At 41.1% G+C, this 24,677-nt stretch overlaps 1 protein-coding gene across 1 annotated transcript in view; it reads left to right on the forward strand.

Moving 5' to 3' along the window:
- The window catches only part of LOC126419386 (zinc finger protein 37-like), a 152,137-nt gene that overhangs the window by 40,819 nt on the left and 86,641 nt on the right, over positions 1–24,677 (forward strand). Inside the window, exons 6-7 of the mRNA XM_050086577.1 lie at positions 14,138–14,242; positions 16,705–16,836. Of these exons, the coding sequence (XP_049942534.1) occupies positions 14,138–14,242; positions 16,705–16,836 (237 nt within the window). The remainder of the gene's footprint in view (positions 1–14,137; positions 14,243–16,704; positions 16,837–24,677) is intronic.

Below are 24,677 nucleotides of genomic sequence, written 5' to 3' on the forward strand. Positions count from 1 at the left end.
TTAATATACCACTATCCTTTTGCATCTGTGTCCTCTTCACATTGGACAAAACAGGTTTCCCCAAAACAGGTGAAGTGAGAGTCACTGGCTCAGTTTCAGTGAGAGAGAGTACCTCAGACTTGTTGGTTAGAGGGATCGGTACAACACCCTGAATCCTTCCTGGATGTTGTCCACCCTGTACAGGACACCTAGATCTACCGTTGGCACGCCACTCACAGTCAGTTGGATGAGTAATGTTGGTGGTTAGTGTTAGTGTTCTTAAGATGGACAGAGGTGTGGACGGAGCCATTGGAGTGTCAGAGGTCGATGTCCAGGAAGTTGGCACATTGGGTTTAGGAGGACTATATGAAGTGGATGGTACAAAAGGTGGTGAGGTTTTTTAAGAATGAGGAAAGGATTTTCTGACACTGGGTTCAGACCATGAAGGTATTATCAATGAACCTGACAAGGGTTTGTGGTTTTGGGGTGGCTAGGAAGGTTTTCTTTCAGTGGCCACTAAATAGGTTGGCATAATAAAGGCACCCTTGACTGTGCTAGAGATTCGTTTGTATACCTTCCCTCAAAGGAGTGGTAGTCGTGTGTGAGGATATCATTGGTAAGGTGTTCAAGGAATGAGGTCGTGGGTTTGGAGTTGGAAGGATGTTGGGGCCATGGGAATGAGTAATGGTGTCTAGGAAGGTGGGATCAGAGGGACTGATAGGCATCCATTTGGTCATGGGGTGGTAATGGGCTAGAGTATGTGGAGGAGGTGCTTTGTCTCTTTGATGTAGGATGATAGGCTTTGGATTATTGATTGGAGGTGTTGGTTAACAATGGTAGAGATCCTTTCAGTGGAAGTACAATAATTGGCTACAGTGGGACGTCTCAGTGTGTTGGGTTTGTGGACTCTGGGAAGCATGTAGAAAATTGATGGGATAAGGAGGGTGATGGACTCGTTGAGGGACTCCAGCTTGTTCCTCGTACACTTCACCAACAGCATCCTCACACCCAACTATAGTCTGTCCACAAAGAGCTGAACGAGGGCTCTCTAGCTTTAGACCGACAGAAGTCAGTCGACTAAATGTTTTGTGTCCAGAACCGGGCAACCTCAGCGATGTAAAACAGGACCTTGCCTATTTAGGTATTGTGAAGTGGTTGTTGTGCCATGTTGTGTCATATCACGAATTAATACATATCTTGATGAGTGACGGAGTGGTTCCTGGCCCATCATGGGCTCAACTGAGAGAGGGATAGGGCAAGACATAGTACTTTATAGAGTGGAACTAGAAAAATAATTAATAATGTTGCTGAATGTTATGAGCAAGAGTATTGATATGCAAATACAAATGTAAAACAAGCACTCCATGATGTAAGGGTGGCTCCTTCCTTGCTCTGCCCCTTACCTGTTGGTATCCTGTGCAGTGGAGTCTGTGTGCAGAACTCCCACACCCAAGCAGAATTTGTTCATCTCTTTGTGAGCAGACTGTACTTCTCCTTTGAGGAGAAGGTATATAAACAAATCTGCAGCACAGCTATGGGAACCCATATTGTGCCCTCCTATATCTGGTGATATTGAGCCCAGACCCTGTTGACAGTGGCTGATTAAGAAAACTTAACTGACAGTGGCTGATTAAGGAAAAGTGTTGGTGGACAACCAAGGTTCCAACAGTTTGTTTTTAAAAAAGTAATTTTCATTTATTCTTTTGAAATAGAATAACCTCTGCAGAATTTTCCATACCAACCTGTCCACTTCCAAGTTATCTATTACGTTCGAAAACCATCTTATTGTTATTACAAATTTACTAAAATTAACTTTAAAAAGATAAGAAGCTCTGGTGAAATTTACCGTGATACGTTAACAAATGAGATCTTTATAATCAGCAGTTTACCAGAAATTGTTTGAAAAAGGTAACAAGTTAAGATAGCCATATACAGACAATATAATCAAGATATTATTTATGCTGACCAGTGTCTTTAACAAATCTTTTGATTAAAACTCAAAGCATCCCAAAAGAAATATATATATAAGTCACAGTAGTCGGAATACTGTACATGAAAGGTATAACCGCATCACAACAAAATCTGTAGCAGCTCCCTCTTACTGAAATTGTTTCAAGTTCACTTTGGAATGTTTGCAGGTTGGGATTGATTACTTTCCATTATCCACACCAACAGGCCATGCCCATTTCACATACAGTGATCAATGACAACATTATGACTACCAACCTACTATTGATATGAAGCTGTCCAGGCGATAGCAGCATCACCTGGTGAGGAATGACTGCTTGTCAGACACACACGTGGTGCATGTAGTATCAGTGAGCATGCTGTCCACGTGTAGAGTGGGGAGGCACACAGTCAATCTGAGTTTGGCCGAGGGCAGATTGTGATGGCCCTAAGACTTCACACCAGCATTTCAGAAACTGCACGACTTGCCGGGTATTTGAGGAGCACTGTGATGAGGCCTTCAACACTTGGCGAAACAAAGGTGAAACCACGTCGAGACATCGTGGGGTTGGGCGGCCACTCCTCATTATATGTGTCGGTCATCGTAGGCTGGGCAGACTGCTAAAACGGGTTAAGTGGTGAACTATGGGAGGAATAACATCATATTTTAATACTGGACAGAGTACAAAAGTGTCTGAACACATAGTGCACCGAACGCTCCTAACGATGGGCCTCCACAGCCGATAACCCATGCAAGCGCCAATATTAACACCACAGTATCGGCATCTACAACTGTATTGGACATGTGACCATCGGCACTGGACGTTAGCATCGTGGCAGAGCATTGCGTGGTCTGATGAAATCTGATAGCTTCTTCATAATGCCAGTGGGAGTGCACGAATCTGTCATCTTCAAGAGGAGCAGGTCCGTGACACCTGTACTGCAGGATGGAGACAAGCTGTTGGCTGCTCCATAATGCACAGGGGAACATTCACATGGGCATCCTAGGGTCTAGTGGAGCTTGTGCAAAGCACCATGATGGCCAAGGAATGTCATAAACTGGTTGCAGGCTACGTACACCGCTCCATGACAATCAAGTTTCCAGATGGCAGTGGCATTTTTCAATAAGTTAATGCACAATGTCAGGAGGCCACGAGTGTGATGGAGTGGTTCAAGGGAACATGGTAGCGAGCTCCAGTTGATGTGCTAGCACCTCAACTCACCAGATCTGAACCCAAACAAACTCATTTGGGATATGACTGAAGGTGGCATCAGAGCTCATCGCCGCCCGTCCCCAACCCCCTACTTGGAATTTACGGGAATTAGGTGACTTACGTGCACAAATGTGGTGTCAACTCCCTCCAGTGACCTACCAAGGCCTCATTACTTCCATGTCATGACATGTTACCACTGTTATCTGTGTCAAATGTCAACATAATGCAGGGTTGCCACAGGTTCTGGAAGTCAGGGAATTTCCAACACGTCAGGCAAATTGCGGGGGGTGGGGACTGGAAAAATCTCATTTTTGCCTCTAGATGAAATGGATTGTTTACTGAGGTGTCACGAATCTTTGCCAGGTGGGTGCAGCAGAGTATGTGCACTGCTTCCCTACTCCCTCATTTCTACTGCTTCTACCCTTTGTACCACTCCCCTCAGCTCGCAGTCAGTGCTGCCACTACCTAGCAGCTGCTGACGAGAGGCAAGGGGGCATGAGGAATGGTTTGCTTGGATCTGATTCTCAGAGACTGTAGATTCAGCAGCCGGACACAGTGGTCATGTGTGCATGAGTTGTCTCTGAGTGATTGCGTGAATGTGTGTGCGCTCGTGTTTTCTGATAAAAGCTATGGCTGAAAATTTAGTTGAGAGTGCGATTGTCTTTTCTACGTGCCCGTGTGCGGCTCAGCAATCATCTCTATGGTGAGTTGCTACCTACCCTTGCTGTTATTCATTTTCAGAGTATTTGAACAAGTTATCTGTTGCATGGATTGATCACCATGGTCTCATTTCAACAACATGCTGTCTGTGGCCAATGAATAGCTGGCCATGTAAGTGGATTTCCATGACGGGTCAAAATTGGAGTCCATTTCTGCAGGTATCTGTAATGGAATGGGCCCGCTGATCTGAAGCCATTCATTTTCCACTAATTTTCAGGCTTTGCTCGTCGGATCTAGCCTCACAGATCTGCCTGCAGGCCAGGTCTGTTTGTGTGTGGCATAATGCAGTGGATTTTCGTAGTTCATCCACAGACCCAGGACTACATGCTGCTCAGCAGGACAGAGACCATGGGCATAGATTTCAGAAACTGCGACTGTGTTACTGCAAGCATGTTGTACAGTATGGCGTTTTATAGACATTTTATTTGTTTTAGAACATGTTGGCACATCAAAAGCAGTTTGTGTGTTAGAAAGTATGGACAATAAAAAGAAGAAAATTGCATCAGTTGCTGGTGGTTTGTACGCTATGTACTTATATATTTCTTGAAATCGCACAATACCTGTAAAATGATAGATATAGCACAGTGGGTAATAACCGACAATAACGAACTTAGCAGAACCAATATTTTATTGGCGGTCACCTACAGTGTTGCTTTACACAATTCTTCCCCGCCTAATACATTTCTTTTAGGAGGCCTACTTTTTTCTGAAATCTGTGAAGGTATTTTAAGTCTGTATTGTGACTCCAAAGAAATGCATATTTTTGTCACCAAATGTGCTTCATTGTATTGAAATAAATTAACTTCAGTGGTCTTAATGAAACGCGTATGCCATTTGGCTTGCTTTCTCCATCTAAAAACTGTTCATTACAAAAGATGTTGATGTTAGTACTTAAGATTTTTCCTCAAATCAGGAAACGCCATCTATTTGCAAGTTTATTTTGGATATTTTCTTGTTTGCACTATTGTTTCTTGTACCATAGCTGGAAAGACAGATTGTCAACTCACGTCTTATCTTATCCATGAAATCTCAAAATTTGTCAGGGAAAAACACTAAAATGTTGTGGAAATCGGGGAAATATTAGGGAAGTTCAATTGGGGAAACTTGTGGCAACCCTGTACTAGCTATCAGTTAGGTAGGTGGTCATAAAGTTCTGGCTAATAAGTGTATGAATAAGATTTTCTTACGTAAGTGCAGAGCTTACTCTGAAACATACATATTTTAGAAACAATTCAAATGATTGGTTTACACACACCCACAACACAGTTTCACGGCCAGCACACTCAAACAAAATTCCATACTCCACTAATTGCTCATCATTGCGAGAGCAAAGTCAGAAAGATAGTCATGAAACAATCACATATAAGTGGTAAATATTTCAGTCTAACAAGGTGGCATCTATATAGAAAGAATGCACAACTTGCACTGCACTACCTACATCCATAAAATGCCACTAATGTTTGACGTAAAGAATGTATCATGATAGTCATGTGAAGTCAACTTAACTATAACATGCCAGTGTGAAGCAAACAAATGACAATATATCCACATCTTTCATATGATACTGGCCACACCAGTTATGCACGTAGGAGGCTTCTAAGGGTACTTGGATTAGCTGTCGGATCCTAAATTCAACACGATACAATATTTTGGTGATCCATCTGTCTGCAATCTTCATGAGAATGGCTCTGCTGCTGAGTGTCACTAAAAACTGATGCTGAGACTGCAAATCATTGTCCTATATAGGCCTTCATACCATACACGTTGCGTGTATAGAATATATAATGATTCCAATCCCAAAGAAAGCTGGTGTTGACAAGTGTGAAAATTACTGAACTATCAGTTCAGTAAGTCACTGCTGCAAAATATTAACACAGATTCTTTACAGGCAAATGGAAAAACTGGTAGAAGCCGACTGTGGGGAAGATCAGTTTGTGTACTGTAGAAATGTTGGAACACATGAGGCAATACTGACCCTACAACTTATCTTACAAGATAGATTAAGGAAAGACAAACCTACATATCTAACATTTGTAGACATGGAGAAAGCTTTTGACAATGTTGACTGGAATACTCTCTTTCAAATTCTGAAGGTGGCAGGTGTCAAATACAGGGACCGAAAGGCTATTTACAATTTCTACAGAAACCAGATAGCAGTTATATGAGTCAAGGGGCATGAAATGGAAGCAGATGTTATTCAGCCTGTATATTGAGCAAGCAGTAAAGGAAACAAAAGAGAAATTTGGATTAGGAATTAAACTCCGTGGAGAAGAAATAAAAACTTTGAGGTTTGCCGATGACATTGTAATTCTGTCAGAGACACCAAAGGACTTGGAACAACAGTTGAATGGAATGGACAATCTTGAAAGCAGGATATAAAATGAACATCAACAAGAGTAAAATGCAGATAATGAAATATAATCAAATTAAACCAGGTGATGCTGAGGGAATTAGATTAGGAAATGAGACACTTAAAGTAGTTGATGAGTTTTGCTATTTGGGGAGCAAAATAACTGACGATGGTCGAAGTAGAGAGGATATAAAAAGTAGACTGGCAATGCCGAGGAAAGCGTTTCTAAAGAAGAGAAATTTGTTAACATCGAGTGTAGATTTAAGTGTCAGGAAGTCTTTTCTGGAAGTATTTGTGTGGAGTGTAGCAGTGTATGGAAGTGAAACATGGACGATAAATAGTTTAGACAAGAAGAGAATAGAAGCTTTCGAAATGTGGTGCCACAGAAGAATGCTGAAGACTAGCTGGGTAGATCATGTAACTAATGAGGAGGTACTGAATAGAATTGGGGAGAAGAGGAATTTGTGGCACAACTTGACTAGAAGAAGGGATCGATTGGTAGGACATGTTTTGAGGCATCAAGATATCACCAATTTAGTACTGGAGGGCAGCATTGAGGGTAAAAATCGTAGAGGGAGACCAAGAGATGAATACACTAAGCAGGTTCAGGATGATTTGGATTGCAATAGTTACTCAGAGGTGAAGAGGATTGCACAGGATAGAGTAACATGGAGAGCTGTGTCAAACCAGTCTCTGGACTGAAGACCACAACAGCAACACATCATGTGTGCCGTCCACCACAATTGCTGCCCTCCAAGACTGGGCTAGTGGCTCTGCCCTTAGTAGAATACCAGCAGTAATGATATATCACACTCAAAGACTATTTTCAAACACTCAGGCTGGCCGAATTGAAAAACAGCGTGTTTTTGTATGTGATAGTACTAGGTTCCACATCCCGCTAAGAGGAAAACCATTCTCTATCTTAATCAAACTGTCTGCTGACTTAATTTCCATGGCCTCTTTATAAACAATGTTCCAAAAACTGAAAGTATTGACATCTATTGCAGTCTTGTCAAATTTCATCCTGTGTCCCTCATTTAGGCGATGTTTTGCTGCTGCTGCTGATTTTGCGGCTGTTGTAGCCTTGTGTGATGGCGATATTTCATGCAACTGTCCTGAACTGTGTGAATGAACAGCTGATGTAAGCCTTACCACAGTGAAATAGAAATTTATTTATGCCAAGCTTCCGAGGTCCCAAATTATCTCTCAGAGCCAAGTATTGCCCTAATTTTGGAAGATGGACAGAACACACTCTTAATGTTAAAATTTCCTAAATTCTTCCAGTCTTAACCATATGTTCCTAGAAAAGAAATAAATGCCACAGATCTATGCCTCTCTTCCTGCATCTCCAGGGCATGTCCAAACTCCATAACCCAACGAATCTGCTTCTCAGAGTACCCATTTTCCTTAAACACAGCCGTCAAATGTGCAAGTTCTTGGTCTAAACTGTCCATGTCAGAAATGGCATACGCTCTGCGTACCAGAATCCTAAAGGTGCCATTATGTTTGTACGGTGGATGGCAACTCTTAGTATGCTGATACTGATTGGTGTGTGTCATATTTTGGTGAACACTATGTCCCATATCATCATCATCTTGTTTTTTGTAAGTGCTGACATCCAGAAATTGAAGTGTCCCATGACTTTCAACCTCTATGGTGAATCTAATGCTGGGATGGAGTCACTTGAATTGGTCCAATTATCTGTTGAGACCATCACATCTGTAAGGCCATACAAAATAGGTATTGTTTATATATCTCCAGAAGCACACTGGTTGTGAAGCTGAAGTCCTCTGTGACCTATCCTCAAAGTCCTCCATCAGTTGGTGACTTACCCATAGCCACTCCATCATTCTGTTAACAAATGTTGCCATTAAACAATGAATACATTGTTGACAGCACATGATGATACAGCTTCACCAGTTGTACATCCATTTTCTTACTAATCAGACTCAAGGACTCTTCCAGAGGGACACATGTAAATAGAGATACCACAACAAAACTCAGTAGTAAAGCCAGAGGACCCAGCCTCAAAGATTTCCACCGTCAAGTAAAATCCATCGAATTGAAGATATGATATTCACACGTGGTCAACATATGGGCTGAGAACAGATGTAAAATACCTGGCCGGATTATAAGTGGGTGCACCCAAATTACTAACAATAAAGCATAAAGAAACCTCAGCCTTATTTAACATTGGCAGATCATACAACAAAGGCAGAATGCCAGCACCAGGATAAAGTTTCTTGTGTGAATCTTCCAACAACATCCTCTTTTTCAAAACAGAGAGAGTCTTGCATTTACTGTTTTCTGTAGGGTCACTAGATAGTGTTCTGTAAGTCAGCTGGTGGTGCCAACATTTGGCACATATGCCAAACTGTTTATGGACCATCTAGAGGAAACCTGCCTAGCATCTCAAACAACAAACCTCTTTCTGGTTCAGGTTCATTGATAATATTTTCATGATCTGGACCCAGGGTCAAGACATCTTATCCTCATTCTTCCATAACCTCAACACATCCTCTCCCATCTGCTTACCCTGGTCTTCCTGAACCCAATGTGCCACCTTCCTGGATGCTGATCTCCATCCCTCTGATGTCTCCTATTAAGCCCACTAACTGCAACTGTAGCTCTATTTAGAGAGCTGTCATCCCTTCCACACTAAAAAAATTACTCCCATCTAGCCTGGCCACCTGTGGACAGTGCATCTACAGTGAACAGAATTTCCTTGCTCAACACACTGACACTCTCACAAAAACGGGCTCTTCCCCCCCCCTCCCCTCTCCACCTTACCTCCCTCCCAAAAATAGTCTGCAAAAGATTTTTTGTGCTATATCCTCATACCCTCCTAAACCACCCTCGAAGAATCAGCTGCAAGGTAGTGCCTCGTTTATCACCCAGTATCATCCTGGATTGAAGCAACTCAACCATATTATTTGCCAAGGTTTTGATTATGTGTGTTCATGCCCATAAATGAGACACATCGTACCTAACATCCTTCCCACCTGTCCTAATGTGGTATTCCATCATCCACCAAACCTACACAACATTCTGGTCCATCCATATGCAATTCCCACTCCCAATCCTTTGTTCCATGGGTCATATCCCACTGGAAGACCCAGGTGCAAGATTGACCCAACCAACACATCCTAATCTAGTCCCCTCACAGGTGTATCCTGTGCCATCATAGGCAGAGCCATCTGTGACAGCAGTCATGTCATACACTGTTTCTGCAGCAATTACTGCACAGCAATTTATGTGGGTATGGTCCCAAACCAGCTGTCCTCTAGAATGAATGGCCATCACCAAACTGTGACTAGGAACACAGTTTTCCACCCAGTGGCACACATTCTGCTGAGCACAATGTACTGGAGCTCACCGGGTGTTGCACAGTGAATGGTCTCCCTTGCTTCTAAATTATTTAGATTCTGCCAGAACTTTCTTTACTGTACTTACATTTGTGTTTTCTATTCAACTTTAGTCATGGCTGTGTCCTATGATTTTTGTTATATCCAGTATGCTGCACTTCCGCAGAAAATTCGGGTCAAATGCAAGACATGACATTACAACTACAAACACGTCTATATCTACCATACCATCACAGCCATATGGCAGTACTTAATGTAACACAGACACATTTCAGCCCTACAGCCTCTAATACAGGCGGCCATGGTCAGCGTTTCTTGTAGTCTTGCAGTTCCTGTCACCTCTTCATCTTAATCGATATTTAGGGATATTTTAGAAAGTGCTGTACCCACAAAATAAATATTCGCTAAATTTTCTATTATTTGATGAAAGCCAATTATTTTCTTTATTCTTGATGAAATAAAACATTTTCAGTTCAGGCTGTGTATACTGTCAGGATCTCTAACTTGTGTAGTCCCAATAGCATAAAGTGCTGCAATATTTAAAGAGCAGTTGAGTGCAACATTTTTTCAATCCAAGAGCTGAGACTTTATTTCAATTTTTTGTCTCCAAAATCACACGCACAATTTCATTAGTTCTGCAGTAATGTTATTTTGTATCCATTCAGGTGTATCTCTTCAATTACTGTGGTTTCAGCTCAATGTCTGATATGCATAACATGTTTGCAGAGATTAATTTGCACTTACACATGGTAGCATTGATGTTAAAAATGCTTCCATATTATTTACGAAACTTTGCACTGAAGTGTTACCTGTGTTCTGCCTCAGATAATTTGTAGACAGCTTAAGAATGAGAGCTGATAGGGTACAGAAACCATAATATGATCACCTGAGGTCCCCTTTTGCTTTACCATGCTGCTTCTTCTCATTGACTTCATCTCCATGGACTGAAATCTTGAGGCTGAAAATGTAAGTCCAAACTATCTCTTAAATCCACAAGATTAGAAACATAGATTCTTCTTGAAACATTATGTAGTAACTGAATACGACAGCAGGAAACACTTCTTTTAATAAATTTCTGTTGATGAACATTAACATTTGTTACATTAACTGAACAGTTTTTCCACTTCACGGGATAGACACAGACTGAATCTTCCAGTGTCCCCTCGTGATGTTATCCTTTTATCGTCTTGAGCTTCAGGATTCTATGGCGCACTGCGTGTTTCTGTCAGTCACCCTGCCCCGTCTTGTAGAAACATGTTATTCAGTCTCCCAATTTCATGCACCTATAAAACAATTCTCACACAATATGTGTGTTTGCATTTATTACCCCCGTAACAAAATTTCTACGTGCAGATGACAATCACCATTAGTTGGTAACAGATAAAGCTAGTACTTTATTACTTTTATGAACTGATATGTTACACTTCAGGCTGAAATATGCTAAAAGAGTGATCATTTACACTTCAGGTACTGTCCTTGCAGCTGTTTGGTTTTCTTTTATAAATATTTGATTGTATTGCATCTTAGTTACTCTACAGCTCAGCCTTTAGAAAACAGTTACATTGAAAAGGCCTTCTGTAACTAGTGAAAATTAGTGGACTATAATGAGTACTCCTCTGATGAGTTTGTACCTTCTGGAAATTAGTGGTGAAATAGTGCTCGTTCCTTAACAACTTGGATTTAATCCATGCTGCCATGCGTCTGAATGAGAAGTTGCATGCAGACCACACTCATTTGTGGCAGCCATACTCTCCAGATGGTACCTCAGTTTCTACAATTATATGTGGAAACAGTGTCATCCAGAGAGCTTGCCTCATTAGTCACAGCAACATTATATCCACATAATATGAAGAGTGTTTCTTGTAGTGTTGTTAATGTTTTACTTAACTGCATAACTGTTGACTGCAACTAGGTAATTATAGCAGAATCTTGTACACCAATACCTTATCCAGTAACTGATGGCCACAGACATCTGAGTCCTTGATTTGCCTGAAGGCACTATCCTACAACTACCATGCAACAAAATTCATTGTTGGCTTCTAAATCCTGATTTATAGCTCTGAATTGCTTTATTAATCTTACATGATGACAGGAAGTTGTTCTTGGAATAACAATAATGGAAGGAGTAAAAGTAATAACTCACTGTATAGTTGAGAAGTTGAGTGGTTGATAGGTGTGTAAATAAGATTGGGAGGCATATCTCTCTCTCTCTCTCTCTCTCTCTCTCTCTCTCTCTCTCACACACACACACACACACACACACACACACACACACACACACGCGCGCGCGCACACCCTCTCTGCATGGCCACATTGTACTGGTTCACTGCGATGTATCAAGAATGCAGCTGAAACTAAGGTAAGGGGTTGTGTCAGGTGGACTGGGTGATGAGAGAATGAAGGAGGAGGAAGAGTTGCAGGGAATGATGGCTAACAGCTGGTAAGGAGAAGCAGCAAGTACTCAGGATAGGAAAATGGCACTAATGTGTTGAGTCGTGTGTGGCACTCAGTGATGTTGAGGAGTGGACTGGGAGGGGGAGATCGGAAAAAGAGAGAAGGAGGCTGTGGAGAGGACGATGTGAGTGTAGAAAGAGTGAAGACTTGGTTGGATATCTTGGCCACAGCTCAACAGTGGCTGTTCATTTGTGTGGAGAATTAGTTGTTGGTCATGGCGACTAAAATACCGTGTGGAAGCTTTTATGTGAGATGAGTGCTTTCACAGGTAATAATACGTCTGATTATACATAACATGCCTGTAATGGGACTGGAAAAGGATGTGCTAGTGGGTGCATAGGACGGGTATTGTTTCTGGGTCGTATATAGGGCCATGTGGCACAGGGTAAAGGTAGGACATGGCACAAGGACAGATCAGGATATTTCACAGATACAGTGCACAATGGTTACCACTTTGTGTGTGTGTGTGTGTGTGTGGGGGGGGGGGGGGGGGGTCTGTGTTTTTGTTAGCTCTGGGGGACATAGTATAAAAGTTTAACAACATTTTCAGTCTTTGCTTTGTGCCAGTTGCCCACTCAGTGGCTCCATTACTCCCATATTGTTTTATCAAACCTTCCCTAAACTAAACTATATTACCAGACTCCACCTAATTGTGCTCACTTTTGTACAACCTTCAGAGCAGTGAAGCTATTGCAGATGTTGATATTAAATTTAACCAATTTCCAGAGGTTCATAAATCTTTTATGTGATTTAAATAATGGAATTATTAGAAGTTCATTGTATAGTTGAGGTGTTCAGCAGTTGACAAGTCTGGGTGGGGTTCAGTGCTAGGACACCGTAACCACACATTTGAATGTTAGCTACTAGGGCTACACTGTCCAAAAGCTTACCATTTATTTAAATCTTGACATCTTGGGTTGTCAGGTATTCTACTGGAAATCAGTGTCGTAATTGCACAATAATTTAGCAGTGTAGCTCGTAACCTTCATCAGTGCGACCTGAGACTGCTCCTTGAGCTGACCTGGTCCAGTATTTATGACTGTGAACTTCTCCCTCCACCAGCGGTTGCAGATGTTCCCTCTGCAGTCTGCATATGCTTGCTGTGATCTTCTGGAATGTTGCTGTTCTGTTATCGGTCCGCTACAGTTCTGGGTGTTCCTACTGTGATCCACACCCACCAGACCTGCTCCTGGGTGTTCCATCTTTGGTCTGGTGCATTTGGAATTCCGTCTGAGGCACCAGGCATTACCCCTGCAGTCCACTCCTGCTCACTGTGATCTGCTGGAGCGTGCAAGTACGACGCCGATATCCGGCAGAATGCCAGACAACCCAAGTTGTCATTAGATCGCTGGGAAAGCATGAAACTTTACAGTTTCAATCTTGTTTATGTGCCTGATGACCACTCAACACATCCAATATTTGGTAAATGGTTAGGTGTACACCATTCATTATTTGTATTCCACCTGGGACTTGCCAGTGTCACTTTTACGTAATTTGTCATGACAGTGGGAGATTAACTGGATAATGGAATCCAACAAACTGAGACTGTTTAAACAGAGGTCTCACTTGACAATGCATTTCTCTGGTCACTCAGATGGAAAGAAGCCAGAATGGACAAATTTTTCAGATTTCTCTGTGCTCTATTATCTTTGTAAATGTTGCCAATTGTCTTCTGATGGAGTCTTCACATGAACCCATCACGAATATGTACCTAAAAGTGCATAATGAAATTTATGCAGTAGTTGTTTCATAGGACCTACGTTGCTTTATCACATGATGATGGAACATGTCCTTATATTGAATCATTATTGAAGACATTTAACAATCGTAATAAATAATAATAATAAAATTGTGTTAATGTTAATTTCGAATGACTGCTAGTAGATAAAGAATGGGGAATGTGGCCATCACATAGAAAAAGTTAGATTTATGTGGAAGTGTTGTTGTGCAAAAATTGTACTTGTTGCTGTTAATTGACATTGTCCAAATTCCTGTTTATTGTCAGTGTTTGAGATTTAGCAGAGTTTTACATTTTATTAGAGAGCTTTATTAACAGAGACATTATGTTAAGTTCAGTTTGCTAAGTTAATAACGCTTATTGATTTCAGGTCTGCATAGGGCCATCTTTACCTCAGGGCAACATTGCTGTACCCCCTCCACCACAGTCTCCAAGCATAACTTCATCTGTGAACCTTCAACCAAATTTGCAGCAGGTTAGTTGCGCAGGTGTATTCCTACAATCTCCTGTTTCACAAAAAAGCTGCTGATCTCAGTATTGATAAGCTAACCATATGGTGAATTCTGTCACAAATGGGACTAAATGCAACAGGAAAAAATACTGGTTACAGCGCATCATAGTCGACAAAATTTACACCAGAAAACTGCCCACAAATGAAAATAAAATAACTGGCCGCTGTGGCTGAGCAGTTCTAGGCGCTTCAGTCTGGAACTACGCGACCGCTACGGTCGCAGGTTCGTATCCTGCCTCGGGCATGGATGTGTGTGATGTCCTTTTAGATTGGTTAGGTTTAAGTAGTTCTAAGTTTTAGGGGACTGATGACCTCAGATGTCAAGTCCCATAGTGCTCAGAGCCATTTGAACCATTTGAAAATAAAACATTACCTTAATAAGAACAAATTACAAGAAACATACACTGCCATACCATTGAAGAAAAATTTTGCATAAAATCAGACTAACACTTCAGAAAAGCAGCCTAAAAATAGGCATCAGAACACATTGCATTCACAAATTTGTCATAATGTTGAACAATCCTGTATATTTGTACATTCAGGTGCCCATAAATTAAACACAATGACTCTGAGTAGATTTACATAGGACAAACTGAGTGATATTTCAAAACAATATTTGAAGATCCTATCTTCAGTTAGTACACACTTACAAGAACAAAACTATACAGACAGTGACATGACACAATGCCTATCAGTCCTACATTTTGCCAAAAAAGCCTGCTTACTAAATACTGTAGAGGAAAACAAACGGATTGATATGAAAAACAAGAAATTCCATGAAAGTTTCCTTAGAGTTCTTTAATGACAACCTTTCTTTGCTCTGCTAACAGAGATTACACTAATCAGAAGTAGCATTATATAGATGTTATTGCCTATACAGCAGTTACCAATGACAACTGCATATATTTTGTAAAGAAAATTCCTGATTACAGCAGTATAAGCAAAAGATTGCTACTCACAGTGAAGATGTCACGTTGAATTGCAGTCAGACATAACGAAAAGACAGTTACACATTAGCTTCCGGCCAAAGCCTTCTTTGGAAAAAGACACACACACACACACACACACACACACACACACACACACACATACACATTCATTCAAGCAAGTACGACTCACTCTCACATGACCGCCATCTCTGGTAGCAGCTCAGACCGGAATATTAGTGTGACTATCAACCAGCTATTCACCAGGATGAATGGCCCCGTCAAACTGAGGCCAAAAGCAAAGTAGACCATCTTGTGGTACAACGTCGAGCTGAACACAATATGCTTGATTTCAGTGGCTGCTTCACTACTCAAACCACATGGATTCCACCCCCCACATTCAGCTTTTCTGAACTGCGCAGATGGGAATTATCCCAGCCTAAATCTATGGTAACCTACCATCCCCTGCACCCTCCAACTGACTGTTTCCACCCCTTTTGTCCTATCACCTCCTCCCTTTTCTCATCCCCTAACCATTTGTGTGTGATACTCTGTGCTTATGTGCTTGCTGGTTTTGGTCTTCCCTGCTCCTCTTCTCTTTCCCTCCCCATTCCTCTCCCCCATACCTGGCCTTCCAATGCTGTATGTGTTGGAAGTGTAGTTCCAGCACACTCTGCCAGTAGTGCTCTTCTCTCCCCAATCTGTACACTGCTCTCTCTTCCCCTTCCCCGCCCCTTCCAGCTTGCTACTTTGTTTCTATGTGACAGTTGCATTCTAGTCCAAGCTGCCAGAGATGGCCATTATATGTGCACAATGTATGCTTGCTTGTGTGACTGAATGCACGTGTGTTTCCTTTTTTGATGAAGGCTTTGGCAAAAAGCTAATGTCTTTTCACTGTGCCTGTCTGCAACTCAGCATGCCATCTTCGTGGTGAGTAGCAGTCCGTCTTTTCCTTATATTGTTGATATTCCACCCTGGAATTTCCATTGTTTTATACTGATTACATATATGTATATATAAATCGTGTAATGACATCGTTACATGAAAATTACAAAATATTGTCATTGGCATACGCTAAAGAACATTCTTCACATTACAATGAACTGAAAATTCTCATATGCATAAAACATCGCTATATACACTGTAAGTAATTTATTATAAGAAATGTTCTTTTGTGTAAAACAGATACTGCTGATGATAGGCAACACCCAAAACTAGTTCGGTAAAATGAAATACTACTGACAAGCAACTTCTGTTGAACACTTAATTATTATGATGACAAATTTACTAAATGTTTTGCTACAGACAAAATAGAATTACACTTCAGACAGTTTGTGCACATGCCTGCTATTTACAATTAATGAAAGATTCAGTGACACTTAGCAAGTACTAATATTTATTACTGTTAAAATTTATTCTTTGTTCATCATCAGTGTCATATAGATGTTTGCTCGCTGCAGAATTTTTTTTGTCATGAGGTCTTAGTGCAAATAATTCCAGGTTCGCGTTGCAACTCCGCCTGTCGGCACGGGGGCAGACCGACCTGCTGTAGTCATTAATGTTCCTGCGCCTGGCCACCCTCAGTTCAGCAACAGCATTTCATCTGCAGGATTCACGACTACATTCCAGCAGGTAAACAAATCTGGCCTTACATTGTATAAGAGAAGAACTTGATTGAGAAGAGAGCAATTTACAATAAAATTGTAGAATGCAGTTTGGTATGCATGTGCACATGAAACTTATACACAGTATACGTATTTTAATTAGGGAAGTAAGCTGCTGTATGTAATAAAATATGCCTATAACACAATACAGTTGCATTTTTAAAACATTTATTACATTTAAATTTTCTTAAAAAGCCTTTTTGTGATTATGTGGTAGTTGTACTGGAATTTTAGTGTCCATTGGTAAATTAAAGTTTTCAGTCTCTTGAATAGTTTTGTTATCCTCTGTCTATTCTTATTTTAAACTAAATTTGCATTCACACTATGTCGCACTTGACACTTTCCACTATCTGATTTATATAATGTAATCTTTTTATACCTCCAGTTCCTGCCCCCCCCCCCCACACACACACACACACCAATTTTTCCCATATTAAGGTAAATTAGCCTTAAATACTATAGTAAGTGCTTCACTAACAAGTACCTTCTGGTCAGGGTTTTCTGTAGAGTTCTTTCCGTATATGTTCTTCCTAGTACCATTTGTTTATTGTCTTTATTTATCTAGCACATATTTAAATTGCTTTACTTTTAGTGCTTTTAGTTCCTTACTTCCCTGTTTACCACTATTCACATTTTGCTCCTATACATTGCCATGCTCTTGTAATGAATATATAATTATTTTTTCAAAATTTCTATAGGCTCATGTGAGCTAAAGCTGGTCGTCCATAGAGTAAATGCTTACTTAGTTCACAGCACGCTGAAAAAATTGAACAGGATTATTAAATAAAATCTGAATTGAAGATGGTTTATTTAATTTATAACCCTATCCAGACTTCTGCACTTTCTTAGGTGATTATACATTCAGTTTCATTGTTGGAGTTGACTGTTAAATATTTAATGTGGAAATATGAAACTGGAAGACCTGAGGATAGCATAAGCTTGAAACTGATTGTAATTTAAATAAATGATTTTTAGTTGTTGTGACTGGAAGCAGTTTTTAGGGAAAGTTATGTAGTTCAAGAGCATCCAATACGGATAAAATACACTTGCAAATTAAACAAAAAGTTCAAAAACTACAGATTTTTTATTGAATGAATAAGTAATACAGTACAGTAAAAGGCTGACAACTATTGTAAGGATCTCCTGGTTAAGAAAATATTATCCAACTATAATTGTTGTTTGATAATGTGTCTTCTGAGATTCTATGTAAATTTATGTTAGCTCTTCCTCTTTTTGTTGAGGAGAGCATTATTCACTCAGTGGATTCTAATTTCCTTTGCTCTCATTGTGAGGGTTTTTTTTTTTAATGTGTGTGGATTCTTCAGCATTGTTGTGAAATAGTGTTTTTGTACCTTTTTTGTGTTGCTAGCCGAGCAATATCCGTGGATAGGTTTGCTGGAAAAAGAGGTTGTCTGAGAACATGTTTGCCAGCCTCAAAGGCATCTTGGGTTGGAAAGAAGTTTTCTATCTGTGGACATGGTTTGTGAATTTGTGCCCCCTGTTGAGGTGTATACGCCCCAGGACATCTGGGAAAAACCCAGGAATTATTTGGAATTCTGGGAATTTTCCATGGTTTTAATTTTAAGTTATTTTTTTAAAAATTTTGACTGGTAAAAACTGATACTCTTAACAAAGAATATTACTATATACTACAGCAGAATAATACTGCAGCAATAAACCATAAATGAGAGAAAAATACCAAAATAAACTTTAGTTGCAAAGGAAATGCGCCATTTGCAACAACAAAACACCTTTCACACACAAGCATCTGCCAACAGCAAAATGTGTTGAAGGCATTAAGATGAGGACTGTGCAATACTTCGTAACAACAAATTGCTTCTGATGAGTGTGATGTCACAAGTGCTCACTTTAGATTCATTTGAGCAGTTGCCAGCGCGATCACATGCACGCACATTTCACTCGCATATGAGCAGTACCTACTCCCGTTTTTCTGACTGCTTGAATCCATATGCTAACTGGAAAAAAATGTTTTTTTGATGCACCCAAGTTGCCAGATTTGTGCATATGCAAAGCAGTTTTAAGTTGTACTGGGGAGGGGAAAGGGGGGGGGGGGGATTAGTCTCCACTTGACCCATGTTTACATTTAGTGAAATTCCCGTATCGTGTACAGTGCCCATGTCAAATGAAAACAAAACTGATTTCTGTGGCCGCGAGCTATCAAATGAATTAAAAAAACATTCACATAATTACGGAAGGCTGAAATATATTATAGTTTTAGTTTTCTGATTTTATTTCATTTCACATTTTTGGCAGTCAAGCAATAAATGCCTGGCAGAACAATGAAATTATTTTTATGAGTTTGCTAAACAAGTTTGGCTTTTATTAACTTTTTCTGCTGAGGCTGTCAATTTATTTGAAACAAAGCATTTCATTCCACAGTATAGGCTAGTTCCTACTGTTTGCAGAATTTCAATAGCACATTTTCATCTTCTGGCACGTATGGCATGTTGTCATAATAAGGAATCAAATGAGAGATAGTACAGTACTGGTACTCCAACAAAATTTACATTCCGAAAACCGCACTGAAAAGCTACATATCGGGTTGGGGCCTACTTCATTGTGAATCTGGACATACGAATGGGCACTCCAAGCCGAATTATGCAATTTAGTGTGGTTTACAAACTTCCGGTGCTCTTGTAATAACCTCTGATGCCCTGTTGTTTTTATGACATAATGTAAGATGTCTTAATGCTTTATATGTACCAACATGGGCTTCCTATGCCATCGTAGCTGCACAAGAGTTGTAACATCTGTTTTCAGGTACACTCTGGTAACTGCTGAAAGAATTTGTTTTCAACAGGTCTCGGGTAAAATATTCCGAATGGTGGTTTGAAAGCATTACTTTCCAAGTAAATTTCCTTTTATGTTTTGTGTGAGAATGTGTGAGTAATTTCTTAAATCACAGAGCATTTGACTCTCGTTTACAACTTAACATTTTGAGGACTGCCCACTTAGAAGAATTTTGAACCCAGAAAACCAGATATTTATTTTCATTATTCTAAATTTTATTGTCACATTTGTGTGATGAATCTTACAGTGTAACACGTGCAAAAAAGATCAATATTGCATGTGAAAACCACTTGCTTGTCACTTATTAATCTTCGAGGTCAATATTATAAGTGAAAGCTTAGCTTTTCTTGTAGCTACACTATGTATATTAGTTTAAACCATTAACTTTTGCTATTTGTGTGTTCACACTACTTAACAGTGATGTTGCTATTCGCTGACTACATCATGTGTCCTATGGTCTGGATATGTGCTGTCATCGGCTAGCGAGATCACGACATGAGCTATGATTGGCTTACAATAGGGTATCATAATCTTGGTTTCCATGCTTTAGAAATTAACATGGTGTGTTTGGTGCATTCAAATTTGCAATTTTGTAATTACGAAAAAATGTAGCGCATCGTAATACGAAAATATGCAGCGTATATGGTGCTGCACATCACCAAAAATCTTTCCAAGACTTTTTCTTTCTTTTCCCCCTTCCTAAAGTGGTGGCAGAAAGTTCTACGCCAATGATGTATAAAATGTCAACCATTCAAAGGATTGATAAGTTTTACAGTTCCAGGGAAAAGTATACGGTCACCTGGGAAAAAGTGTATTTTCTAACCGGGAAATCGGAATTTTTTTTCCTTGTCCATGTATACACCCTGCATGTGCAAGTGTTCCCAACTGTAATGTAATAGTGGTACTCTGATGATTTTAAATGTTGCAAGATTAGTGAATAGATCACTCATGGCACAGAAAATTCATTGTGCTGAAAATCGTAAAGGAGAAAAGGAAGGAAAAAGGGATTGCTGAAGCAACACCAGCTTATTCTTCACTTGGGACAAGAAAAATTTGACAGATAAGTAAGACTGACACATTCCTGTAGGGTTTGATATGGATTATACTTTGTAGTTACAATCAGTACAGTGATGATCCCACTTTAAACAAACTCCTATTTAGTGTCAAAGAAATCAGGCAGTTTTCTGGATGCAAGTCATTACTTCAAAGCTGGCTTCATGAGGGTGGTTTCCAACATTAAAAAAATTTCATCCTGGACATTGGTCATTGAGAGAACTGGATTGCAAATTACTGTATTTGCATCTGGCAAGAAGCATTTTATTTAGTGATATTATGTGGCCTGAAAAGACCTGGGTTAATTTGTCTCGTAACTGGACAGAAGAGACCATGCAGCACAAGGAACAACAAAATCACTATCAGGCAAAGTTGCCATTATAATTGTCTTAACACTGCCACACTTATCATTCAATCAAAACTGAGAATTCCTGTTTGATTTCTCAAAGAAAGACAACTGCAGTGAGGAAATTAACATTATTTGATTTCGTCAAGTCATTTTATAATAGTCTTATTCAAAATGTTCCTCTGAATTCAACTCTAGCCATAGAAAACATGCCATACCACTCTTTTGGTCTGCATGAAGATCCTAGCGAACCCAGGAATGTTTTGAAATTGCTAAATATGTATGGGAATTGGATATATGCCTTCTCCCCTTCCCCCTTCTCCCTCTCTCCTTCCCCCTTCTCCCTCCCCCTTCTCCCTCCCCCCTTCCCCCTCACCCCTTCCCCCTTCTCCCTCCCCCCTTCCCCCTCACCCCTCTCCCCTTCCCTGTTCTCCCCCTTCTTCCCCTCCCCTTCTCCACACCCTCCCCCTCCCCTCCCACTTTCCCCCACTACCCCTCTACCCTCTCACCCTCCCTCCCTCTCCCCATCCCTACCCCTCCCCCCTCCCTCCCCATCCCTCTCCCTCTTCCCCTCCCTCCCCATCCCTCTCCCCCCTCCCTCTTCCCCTCCCTCCCCATCCCTCTCCCCCCTCCCTCCCCATCCCTCCCCATCCCTCTCCCCCATCCCTCCCCATCCCTCTCCCCCATCCCTCCCCATCCCTCTCCCCCCTCCCTCCCCATCCCTCTCCCCCCTCCCTCCCCATCCTCCCACTCCCCCTCCCTCTCTGCCCTCCCAATCCTCCCACTCCCCATCCCTATCCTTCTCCCTCCCCCTCTCTTTGTCCTTCGCCTCCCCCCTCTTACCCTCTCTCTACCCCCCCTCTCTACCCCCTCTCCCCCTCTCTCTACCCCCTCTCCCCCTCTCTCTACCCCCTCTCCCCCTCTCTCTACCCCCTCTCCCCCTCTCTCCCCCTCTCTCTACCCCTTCTCCCCCTCTCTCATCCCCCCTCTCTCATCCCCCCTCTCTCATCCCCCCTCTCTCATCCCCCCTCTCTCATCCCCTCTCTCTCATCCCCTCTCTCTCATCCCCCCTCCCTCCCCCCTCCCTCCCCCTCTCTCCCCCTCTGACAAGAACTTGAACATTGGCAGCAGAGATAAGGCGGCTATTTGGGACTGGAGAAAATAGCCTGAGATTGTCGTCTTACCTGCTCACAAAGACAGTGCTACTGCTGTTCTTTCACACAAGGACTAAATTGAGAAGATGCAGAGCCTGTCAAAGAAGGTGGAGAACAAGGCTAGGGCTCTTCTCAAGGACGCTGATTTACCAGAAGGGATCAGCAAAAAAAACTGTTAACCTCGTGGACCTGTACCGGCAAGATTTAATGGAATTTCTGATGTTCACAAAGATCAAATGCCATTGCACCCCACTGTCAGCAACATTATGATATCTGCATATTTGGTGGCAAAATACCTGACAGAAGTTCTTAAGTGGGTAAATGCACTCATCATGTCCGCAGTTCTGTGGATTTAGTAAAATACCTCAACAACTTCAGGTGAAAGACTCTGATATCCTGGGGAGTTTTGATGTGATTTTGTTATTCACAGGGTACCTCTAAAAGAGTACTAGAGCTTATTGTCAGAAATTTTACAAGAATACCGACCTTTTCAGGTGTGTCTGACCTCCCGTATTTTCTGTTTAATGGAGAATACTATCAACAAACAGTTGTCACAATGTGCAGTCCAATCTCACCTGTGGTCGCGAATTTGTATATTGTATACCTTTGTTTACCTTGAGGAAGAAGCCCTGGCATCATCCAAATGGAAACTCGCATGTTTTTTCCATTATGTGGATGACGCATTTGTCATCTTGCCCCATGGTAGGGACCAAGTCTTCCTGACTTGATTACACATTTGGACTCCATGCATCCTAACACCAAATTCACTGTGAAGACCAAAGCAGAAGGAAGATTACCATTCCTGGACATCATGGTCAAGTGAAGAGCTAATGGCATCCTGGCACGCTATCTGCCCCACCACAGCTGTACAACCTGTGGAGATGGAATAAGTCATGGAGGAAGTGGCAGCCAATGCCTTTATACCATAAAGTGGTATACTATCGGGAAAAGTTGGTTGCATATTGAAGAAGTACAGAGTAAAAATGTCTTTTGCCCATCCAGTAAAACTTAGCATTATTGGAAAACATCAAAGATGATTTCAGTTTGCAGAAGGCCGGCTTATACCAGATTACGTGTCATTGTTGGAAGACATATATTGGACACACAGAGTGCACCAGTGAAGATTGTTGTCAAGACCACCAGAGGCACACTCCACTGATGCATTCCAACAAGTCAGCGGTCGTAGAGCACTGTTCATCTGAGAATCATGAGCATGATCGTACCAGGATCTTAGTACAGACTTCCAAGTACTAGGACGGTATCTTTTGAGAGGCCATAGAAATCTGCACCAGGGAGGATTTCATCAACCAAGATTGCGGCTACAGTCCTAGCACAGTGCTTGGGAACCAGCTGAAATCCTGTGCCTGTTGGACACTTTGAACTGGGAGTAAGCCCATGGACTGTTTACTTTTTGTTGTGTCTCATCATCATCGTCATCATCATCATCAACCTGCTTGGTTTTTTCGGGTGTTATAAGTTACTTATCTGTCATTGTACTCCACTAGTTAACATGTTACCTCAGCTTGCATAGCCAGAGGCATTCTCTAGATCCACAGTTGAAGGAAGGTGTCTCAACTTTTCTTTTTCTTTTTCTTTCTTCCATTTCTAACTGCATGGTCAGAATTGCTTCAGTTACCTTTTCTGGATAGCAAGTGGATCACTTTACTATTATTTATTTACTGTTATTCTTTCCTTTTTCAGACGTTATGGCTGGTTAAAAAGGGAAAGTGACGCGGACCTTGATGAAGCGTGACTTCCTTTTGTGTATTTTTTTGTATACTCTTCAAGGCAGCCATCTGTCAAACTGGTATTGACAATTATCCACTAGTACTTTCTTTGGCATTCTGATAATGATCTTCTGTGAGCTTACGGTAGGAGACTAGATCAAAAAACTTCTAGTTCTAGTATCCCAGAAATTTCAGTAACACCAAAGGCAAATTATAACACCTGCCAACTTGACCTGAGATCATTTGGTGCATTACATATATGCACTTTTTGTCCACATCGTTTCCTATTCATCTCCTTTTGTGCCTCAAGCGAGCATTTCTCTATCATATTTGACGTACTCCTGCAATGTATCTGCCATTCTTGTTATTTCCATCTGCATCTTGTAAGTTAATGCCTTTACTTCGTGCTCATCTGAAACTGTTTCATCTGCTGGAAAGCCACTACAGATTTTACTATGGCTATCTCCTTTTTCGGTGTCTTTGCATTCTCACATTGTCTGATTTAACTTCAGATTAATTTCATTCTAAGGTACTTTTCCTTTTCGTAACAATGCCAATATCTCCTAAACCATTCCCTGGTAATACCCTGTAGTGGTCCAACTACAAATATGCCCTCTCTTCATTAAACATAACTTGAGCCTGCCTATCTCTGTCTTCAGATCTTCCATTTCCCCCACATGTATATACCGGTATATTAAATTTAACATAGAGCTAAGAA

The sequence above is a fragment of the Schistocerca serialis genome, chromosome 1 (assembly GCF_023864345.2).
Source record: "Schistocerca serialis cubense isolate TAMUIC-IGC-003099 chromosome 1, iqSchSeri2.2, whole genome shotgun sequence".
NCBI classification, from domain to species: domain Eukaryota; kingdom Metazoa; phylum Arthropoda; class Insecta; order Orthoptera; family Acrididae; genus Schistocerca; species Schistocerca serialis.